General features: G+C 41.9%; 1 protein-coding gene across 1 annotated transcript; it reads right to left on the reverse strand.

The window, feature by feature from the left end:
• Nucleotides 1-1,770: 1,770 nt before the first annotated feature.
• smu1a (SMU1 DNA replication regulator and spliceosomal factor a) lies at nt 1,771-9,133 on the reverse strand. Its single transcript, XM_040120464.1, has 12 exons — nt 8,992-9,133; nt 7,300-7,510; nt 6,561-6,713; nt 6,141-6,251; nt 5,804-5,932; nt 5,514-5,633; nt 5,278-5,394; nt 4,828-4,955; nt 4,520-4,646; nt 4,213-4,380; nt 3,468-3,620; nt 1,771-2,541 (listed from the first exon to the last, which is right to left on the reverse strand). The coding sequence occupies exons 1-12, from the start codon at nt 9,015-9,017 to the stop codon at nt 2,443-2,445; spliced, it is 1,542 nt and encodes a 513-aa protein (XP_039976398.1). The 5' UTR covers nt 9,018-9,133; the 3' UTR covers nt 1,771-2,442.
• Between the last annotated feature and the right edge of the window lie 397 nt (nt 9,134-9,530).

Below are 9,530 nucleotides of genomic sequence, written 5' to 3' on the forward strand. Positions count from 1 at the left end.
CATGCAAAAACAACTTCCACTCAAGAGATTTGGAAAATAAAACTTGGGTCGACATTTTCCGTGATAAATAGTTGTAAGGAAGACAAGCGTGTTTAAGACTCAGAAGTGGAGCTGAAAATACAGACAGACAAGTAGAAAATTCACAAGAGATGAATCGCTTCCGTCATTTTGTTATGCAAAATGCCAAAACTTCTGTTTCCAGCTTCTCAAAATGTGAAGATTTTTTGCTTCTCTTGTCATGAAGTATATGATACCAAACGGAATATACTAAGGTTTTAGACAAATTTCTGATATTGTACAGAGAAAACAATTGCTCAAGAAAATAATCAGGAGATTAATCAATGATGAAAATATCCGTTGGTTTCAGCCTTGGTAAAAACTACAGTTGTTTTCTCCCACAAAGTACAATACAGAAAGCCGTATGTAAGGCATGCCAGCTACCTAAAAATCCTACCGCCAGTTTTTTGCTCAAAAATTAAAGCTTGCAATGTTAGTTGGGTCTGGCAAGATGGAGAAATCGCCAGCCCCCTGCTTTCTTAAATTTCATATACACTTTATATGCACATCATAAAAAGGAAAAAGTTGCCAGGAAACGAACTAAAGTTGCCAGTTAACTAACATTAACTGAAACTTTCACACCCTAAAACATGCGTGGTATCAAGTGACACACACATGCCTTTATTTTGAAGGTTTAATAGAAGCCCTGGAACTTCCCTTGCTGGCTGACTTGACTCCACTCTCTGCAGAGTTGCTGTACTAACAGCCAGGATTCAAACTCAGTCAACCCTCCTCTTCATCGAGGAGCAGAGTTTTCAAACCTCTTTCTACTACACGAAGGCCGCAAGCACGGCTGGAAGTTCTTAAATGTTCTTCTTGAAACTCCTACACAAGATATTTAGTGGCGGTTGTACGGTGACACCTGGTGTCCTTGTTTCTTTAAACCTTGTGAAAAGTCCAGAATTTCTTTGAAAAACTCGTAATAATTCAGATTCATTTAAATTGTGTCTATAAACTTTAAACTGCGTATTTCACTGTTCTGGTTAAATAGCTTTAATGACACAGACAAGAGGTATTACATGGGACATTTGGAAATCCAGTAAGTTATAGAACCTTTAATTTGAGCGAACTACTGGTAATTCATGCATTTAAAATTTGAGAGAAGTTTTCAAAATTAGCCAGGGACTATCAGACTCAGGAATAAGAAAATAAAAGATGGTCTTAGTGATGAAAAAAGATATATAAAGTAAATATAAAATCTCTTTCCAACAAATGACATGTATTCAACAAGAAAAATACCTGACAGTAGGCGGAAGTATAAAAGTGAAATGCATTATTCTATATTCCGAAAGTTACAGGACAGATTGAAACTTCTGCTGACAAAACAGATGTTTGTGACAGTAGGATCATCCATGTTTGGAGAAGGGAATAATTCCAGGAAACACATTTTTTGCAGTGACTTCTTGCCATGACTTAAACAAATACACACCAACACAAAACTACACACTATTTAACCAGGTCTTCTTGGAAAAAAAAAAAATTATTAAAAAATATATTTACACAAAAATTGAATTTTCAAAACAAGAATTAAAGTCTAGTATCTACACTCCTCACCCCAAACATCTGGCAACTCCCCTCCTCTCGCTGAAGTAAGAGGGCTCTGAAAAACGTCTGCAGAGCTCAAGTGTGGTGAACAGCAGAACCTCACCTATGTGAACAGGAACTGAAAATGTGTAATGGATGACTGACGGGTTTTGTTTTTTTTTTTTTTACACTTTATGGACAATTACAAAAGCACCTTTCTTGAGTACAGTTAAAGAATATTTGCAATAATCATTGGTGTCTGGTTCAGAAGTTTCTTTATCCAACTCTTGAATAACATGACACCGACCCAAATGAATAGAGTGTCAAAGTAACGAAAGTGTTGTTTTGTAAAATACACGTTAAATAAATTTCTATGTTTGTGAACAAACTGAAAAAGTATTTCATAGACTGAAAATGTAATATTTTAGAAACTGAATGACACGTTTCCAAAAAACTGAGACTTGACTCTTGTACAAAAGTGAAAAATCTAAAAACTCCCCTTTACCCTCACAGGTTGAGGTAAATAAGGCTCTGCTGTGAAAACAACCCATACTGACATAAACTGTCAACATTCAGCTGCATGCTTTCAATGATACAAAAAGTACCTGTACACTCTCCGCATTGTTATGCATAACACACACTACCAGTTTCAAATGGAAACATGCAGCTAAATGTGTAAAACTGATGGTTTAACTGGGATCATCCACATATACATCCAAACCTTTAAGTCCACATGGACCTGGGAGTGATTCACCAGGGCTGCAAATTGACAAAAACAAATAGAGACGGGCAGAGCAGTGTCCAGAGTGAGGAGAGCAGCTGCTGAGCGAGAACGTCCAGTCTCAATTGGGCGTCAGCACCTCAAGGCTTCCAGAGCTTCAGCAGGCCGTCCTCGCTGTAGGTGCCGATGAGGTTCTGGTGGGGGTGGTGGGCGATGCCGATCACATCCTTCTCGTGGACCTGGAGGTGGGGGGGGTGAGACATGAGAAAGATCCTGTGATTTACATTGAAAGATGCTGTACAGAGGAAAGCTCATCAAAAAAAATGCTCATTTTAAAGCTATTTAAAGTTTGTAAAATGCTGGATGTACAGTTAAATACAGATGTACTGTATTTAACAATGAATGAAGTTACCAGCTACAGTTCCAAAGTGCAGTAAAAGAAAACAAACATTACTTACTTTAATTACAAAGTTGTGTGTTGTGGCACAAGGTGTCACCATTAAATCATTTAAGATTTACAAGGTCATCTTGAAATTCAGGATTAAACCATATCAGTGCAATAAAAATGAAACTATGATGAAATAACTGCTGTGCATCAAAACAAAAACAAAAACAAAAACCCAAAACAATTTATATAATAATATAATATTCTTTTTGTGGTTATTAATTTTACTCAAAACAAAGCAAGACTAGATCCTCTAATTGTTCATAAACAAGCTTTAATATGCACAACATGGGATTCCACTAAAAACCTGATAAAATATGAATTAATAGCATATGAGCAAGTGAACTATTTAAAAAAAATCATGGTGCAAATACATGCGTTGTAACATTGGTGTAACTGTCACTGTATAAAGGTAAATATATTTATAAAAGTGCACCAACAGCGTGGTTACAAACATCTGAGTGACGTCGGCACAATTTGGTCAAAATAAAAGGAAAACCATACGAGGCTTGTTTGCCACACATGAAGAACATTTTGTCATTTATCTCCTTGTTGATCGTGGGGTTATTCTATTACATAAGACAAAGGAGCCGCACATCCCACCTTCAACACGTAGATCAAAACCTCAGTCAGAATTTTTGAGTAGCCGAAGCAGAGGAGTGAACAGGCTGTGATATATCTGGACGCTTTGATCTTGTGCTCCTGAGTGCAGGAACGTACCGTCAGCGTTCGCTCCAGTTTGCCGGTGACTGTGCTGAAGCAGTAGAGCACAAAGTCTTCACCCACGCAGTAGATCCACTCGCCCCGGGGCGACAGGGTGCAGCACACAAAGTCACCACCTTCCCTCTTACCGGAGCTGAAACTCCTCACGATCTGCACGGGGACACACACACAGATGCATTCAAGCACACACCGAGCACAAATGTGAGAAGGCAGGCGGGTAGGCAGGCAGTTTTATAACCCAGGTTACATAATGAAAACACTTTCAAAAATCTTACTATTAAACTCTGAACTACATTTTGTTTGGAAATTAAATGTGTTAAATGTGTAGTATTTCAAGGAAAACTAATGAGCTCAGAGTTGCTACTGATTTTTATCTGGCATAGGTGAAGGTGTTTCAAGCAAATAGTCGTAACCCAAATAACAAGGGATCTGAAAATACAATCTTATTGTTAAAAATGCGTTTGTGTGTGTATAACCATTTAAGTCCCTGCTGATTTGTTTAATTTTCTCTCGATACAGAATATACTGTAGTAAACGCTTTGTTTGACTTATTTCTTGATATTCTGTGTGTTGTTGCCTGTGGCGAGGCATCTTGTCTACAATGAAAACTGAGAAAATGATCTCCACAAAACAATCTAGGCTTAAATAGTGTGTGTAGTTATTCATGAGCTGCCTTTAGCATCATGCAGTAGATCACGAACAGAGTGTTGGGATGCTGATTGCAGTGATGATTTGGACCGACCTGTCCCTGCATGTTCATGATGACCACTGTGTTGGAGCGGTTACACACTACAAAGTGCTCCGGGTTCTTGGGCAGCAGGATGACGTTGTTGACGGTGATGTCGGTGCCTGCTGACGTGCCCAGAGGTTTGAAGGTGTTGGAGCACTCAGTGGTCTTCATGTTCCACACCTGACGCGGGTTGAGCACAAGCAGGAGAGACACGGGGCATTATGAAGCAGACACATGATACTGTCCGTTGAAAGTAAGAGAGGAGGGAATGAAAGCAAGGGGTTTTTTTGTTTTTTTTTCCAGCATCTGCTTCTCCTACCTTCACTGTACCGTCGGAGGAAGCGCTGATGATGTGGTGGCCATCTGGAGTGAAAGTGGCCTCGTTGACGAATGAGGAGTGACCGCGGAACTCCTTAAGGGTTTTACCTGACTTCAGTCCGTGGATTCTTAGGCCACACACACAGACACACAGACACACACAGAGGGACAACGTTCACAAAAATTATCCAAAAAGTTAAGAACACAATTGTCCCGTCAGCTAGAGGACTTAGTTACTTCCACAGCTGACTCCCATAAAGTTTGGAAGAAACGAGAAGGTTGAAGGTGTTCGGTCTGATATGAGCTTACCTGATTGTCTGGTCGAAGGAAGCACTGAGGAGCTGGCTGCTGTCTTTACAGAAGCTGACACATGTTACTCCTTTACTGTGGGCACGTTCAAATCTCCTCAGACACTGACCGCTCTGGATCTTCCACACCTAAAACACACACAAAAACACAAACGTAAAGTTTTAAGGGCATTCGAAGTTGCTTTCTTCTTGTTGATACTGGCACGCAGCAATTAAACGAATACTCTCACCAGTTGAAATGTTCTACTGCCTTGATTTTATGTTCAATACAAAAATAAGATTTATGTTTTTGTACAACAGAAAAACTTAAACAATAAATTGAAAATGCGTTTAACTCAAATTAGTAGAATACTTTTTTATTTTTAATGTCAATTAATGGATAATTTCAGGTTGTACGTAAATAATTCCCCTAAGAGCAATGGGAGGAGGAGAAGTAAAGTTTGTCTTTTACCTTGATCTTTCCATCTTGAGCTCCGGTGGCCAACATCTCTGTGTCCCGACTGAAGCCCATACACAACACTGCATCGTCCATCATCATGAAGTTATCCTGAGCCTGGTACTTCAGATCCTGTAGAGCACAGTGCATAGAGTTATTTCCACAAAGCTGAAGTCCTTTTTGAAATGACAAGTGTAAATACAGTGTTCTATTCAACCACACAGCAAATCCAGTTTACGTGTCTCTCTTACCTTTCTGATTTTGCCGGTGGTGAAGTTCCAGACCTCGATGAAGCCGTCCACAGAGCCGGTGACCAGGTACTGACCATCGGGGGAGAATCGAGAACACTCCACATGAGATTTCTGTCCAAACTGTGGAGGGGAAAAAGACATGCCACATGTTTAGGGCACAAAACTGACCATAACTTATGGAAGTGGGAAATTAAAATGAAAGTATGCTTGGTTGAATGCACAGTTTGAAACAGTGAAGCAGCCCGCTAACGTGGCTTTCTACCATCCATACTCTAGGACATTGTTGGCACCTTGATGTGTCTGCTGAGCTGGGTGGGGAATCGCTCCTCCTCCACATCTTTGACGGCAGCTTTACCCCTGAACAAGTCAATGGTCATACCGGGAGGCAGGAGTCCCTGATGCTGCTGCCACTTCAGTGACTGCAGAGGAGAATGTAGAAGTGGACAAAATCATCATTGGCACTTTATCTGGACAGAAGCATAACGTGTATGGATCGGGAATATTAATAAAAAGAAGCAGCATGACTATGCACATATGTTAGACTTAAGATGCAAATGAGTTATTTTATGGTGAGTCTCTTCTTGAGGAATGAGAATCATCACACCTGCAGGTTTCTAGAGCACTTACCTGTCCCAGCAGAGCCATGAGACGAGAGGGTGGCACCACACTGACCTCCCCTGCCAGGGCCTGGGCGATGGCTGCTCGGCGCTTCTCCTTACTGCTGCCGTCTGGATACGCCTGAATGATAAGACACACAAAAATAAGAAATTCCACTCCAGATAAATGTAATCTTTCATGTGTTCTCTTCAAACAACATTTAGAATTAAAACAATGAGTTAAAAAGGCATTGCAAATCCATTCAATAATTATGATATTACATTCCCGTATGTTGCTTTTGTAAAGATGAAGAATCCTGTTAAAAAGTACAAAAGGGTCTTTGGAGTTTAGGAGCCAAAAGCAAAATGACTGGCCAGAGCTACTGATCTTAAAATTATCCTTCATGGATGAACGAAGATTGCATTTCGTTCCATGACGATTTGGACTCACCTCTCTGGGATCGAAGTAGGAGCGAGCCAGCAGGTTCTCCAGGTGGATGTATCTCTCTGGTTGGGTTTGTTTAAGCATGATCATGGGGTCGGTCTGCCTGAGAAGTGAACGAGCTGCGCCCAGCTCTCTCAGCTCGATCAACTCCAACACAACCTGGTCAGGAAACAACACAGGCACTCTGATTCTGAGGAAACGAGACTTCATCCATGATCCACCTGTTCTTTTAATGGGAAGATCTGCTGTTATCAGTCATGACAACAGCAGAACAAATGCTGGGTCAAAGACAACAAACTAAACATATGCATTCATAAAAGATTAAGATTTAGATTAAACAAACTGCTTCCTTGAATATAAACACAAATAAAGTTTAAGACTTCAGAACAGAGTTTAAAGATTTCTTTACAGAAATTAAATGGGACAACAATCATGCTTAAACCAACAATACCACAAAACGACCAAGGAAAAGACATCAGCGGAGATGGACGGCTAGATGACAAAACTACCAGTTGCCATGGCTACAACATACTGAAATATCAACCTATCAATCACCTGGTGAATTCAGTTTATGAAGTGGAAGAATTGGTGGACTGTAGAAAAACAAAAGAAGACAATAATATGTCTCCGAAACACCTTATTGATACACTGGGAATGTAGGAGCATATCAAAAATCCAGCATGAGCATTATAAACATAAGCTGACAGGGAGACATGCTGTAGACCACAACTTGTCCGAACCTCACCTGTTCATAAAGGTCTATCAGGGTCTTATCTGGCAGCTTGAGGGACTGGATGGCCTGCAGGACAGTATCCCAGTGGCCGCTGTTTATGTCTGCCACAAAGCTCTCTATGCTGTCCACGGTGTTCAGAGACACTGTGGTCTCCTCCTGCAGGGTGGCTAGAGTCCGGTGCAGATTGTTTTCTTTTAGGTACTGCATAATCAGACGGATCACGCTGTGGAAAACGCAAACTGATGTGAGTCGTTAGGATAAGCAGATCTCGCAAGACATTAAGGTAGTTAAGCTGAAGCAGTTTAACTTACAAAGTGTTGAATAATGATTCATAGTTAGATGTCAGTAGATCATTTAACAAGAGTAACATGAAAAAAAAACAATCAATTCATTTTTGGACATCGGTTTTCCTCTTGCCACCGCCAAAGTGAAATAAGTGGTCAAGAACACACCTGTTGGTGAGAGGTAACGCCTGCCTGATAACTCAGCCGCCCAATATCATCGGCTAATCTAACCTTATTACAGATGATTGTTACTGGCACATACAGTACTGTGCAAAAGTTTCAGGCACTTTAGATGTTTAGATTCTTATCAGTCACGGACACCGTCGGGGAGGCGTCTGATCGGTCCTAAATTCATTCTGCGGCAGGACAACAAGCCCAAACCAGTCCTGCAACAAACAGTCCGGCCCCCACGGAGCCCTGATCTCATCATCATGGAGTCAGCCTGGGATCCCATTAAGGGGCAGGAGACAATGGCACAGACCAAATCCACAGAAGAGCTGGGGCAAGTTCTCCAAGATGCCCGGAACAACACACCTGCCAAGTACCTTCAGAACTGTTGGTAACGTGTGCCGAGGAGAACTGGTGCTGTTTGATAGGCAAAGGGGGGGGGGTCACAGCAGAGACCAACTCTGAAAGCATCCTCACTTTAATTTTGGTGCTTCAGACTTTTGCACAGTGCTGCATGACAATCTCAAGTATCAAGAAACTGCGGGGAGTACAGAAACGCCATAGATAAAGTTTGTGATTTAAGAACATTGACACCAATAAGCACGTACTCCGCAAAGTTTATTTCTCTAACGTAAACTGTCCCGACGCGTGTACATACGTTACAATTTAAGGGATGTATGTCAAAAAACGGATAGACTGCTTGGGATTTTTAAAGGCTCAAATATTGATATCAACGTCGAACATCCGGTATCGATCGGGCCTCAGTGCGAGCCCAGTGTCCTGCTGGCGGGCGCATCGGCAAGGGAGGCAAGGTGCACCGGTCTCTAATGGCTCGCTCGCTGGATCAAGTGTGATCAACTCACCTCAATAACCAGAGCAGTATCTATAGCAACTGCCCGTGCACCCTTAGCTAATGCTAACTCAGTCTAGCTTCCCCTATCCCGCAATTCTGCCCGCTCCACGGTGTTGTACTGAAAACACGAAAAGCGCGGATAATGTCATACTTTAAATAACACAGTCCAAACCGAGACGGATTTCACCCCGCTACGTCGAAAGACAGCCGACAACATCTACACGGGGACAACTGTAAATGAGCTTGTCGTAGTTTAGCTTGTGCTAGCTTAGGGCGCTAACGCTAGCGGAGGATGAGGCAGGCCTCGTTGACGCGAAGTGTGGTCAAATGCGGAGTTATAAGCGGAAGGTTTATTATAAAAAAGACCCCGCTTTAAGAATAATCAACTGGACTACTTACTCTGCGGATTCCACCTCCAGAGACATGATTATATATCTTAAAATACCAGCCCGAAGACACTCTTGAGTCTGCAGCGAAGGCCAGCAACACGCAGGAGGTGCGCAAACACGGAAGTAGTGGGAGGACTCAGGCGTCTTCAAAATAAAAGTCTCATGAGGGAGAACGTTATTTTATTTTTATCTTTTATTTTTTTGGCGTGGTTCAGTCCGCGCGTTGATGCAAAGATTCGGGTTCAGGTTCGGACCTGTGAATCAACACAGGACATCAGCATACGGTGCTGAACCGTCAGCAACGTCTGAACGTTTCCTCCCGGCGAGATGTCTCGTTGTAGCTCTGAAAGTGCCACGACTAATTAAGAGGCCGGTTTATGGTACATACGAGATTTCTGTACGTACAAAAGTCTACGGGCAGACTTCATAAAAGCAACATCTGCACGCGTCACACAACAAAGTGCACGAGCCTTGCAGATGACCTCCGTAAAGCCAGAGGTGTGGGTTTAATCGTAGGACGTGGAGCCGTCGGCGCATTACTCCTCCATC

Source organism: Xiphias gladius, chromosome 23 (genome assembly GCF_016859285.1).
Source record: "Xiphias gladius isolate SHS-SW01 ecotype Sanya breed wild chromosome 23, ASM1685928v1, whole genome shotgun sequence".
NCBI classification, from domain to species: domain Eukaryota; kingdom Metazoa; phylum Chordata; class Actinopteri; order Istiophoriformes; family Xiphiidae; genus Xiphias; species Xiphias gladius.

Bases quoted from the DNA above. Each gene is read 5' to 3' on its own strand.
- smu1a (XM_040120464.1), bottom strand. From the start codon at position 9,017: ATGTCTCTGGAGGTGGAATCCGCAGA. The intron at 5,933-6,140 runs GTAAGTGCTCTA...TCTCCTCTGCAG, and splicing joins TCATGGCTCTGCTGGGACAG to TCACTGAAGTGGCAGCAGCA. The intron at 4,647-4,827 runs GTAAGCTCATAT...GTGTGGCCTAAG, and splicing joins TCCTTCGACCAGACAATCAG to AATCCACGGACTGAAGTCAG.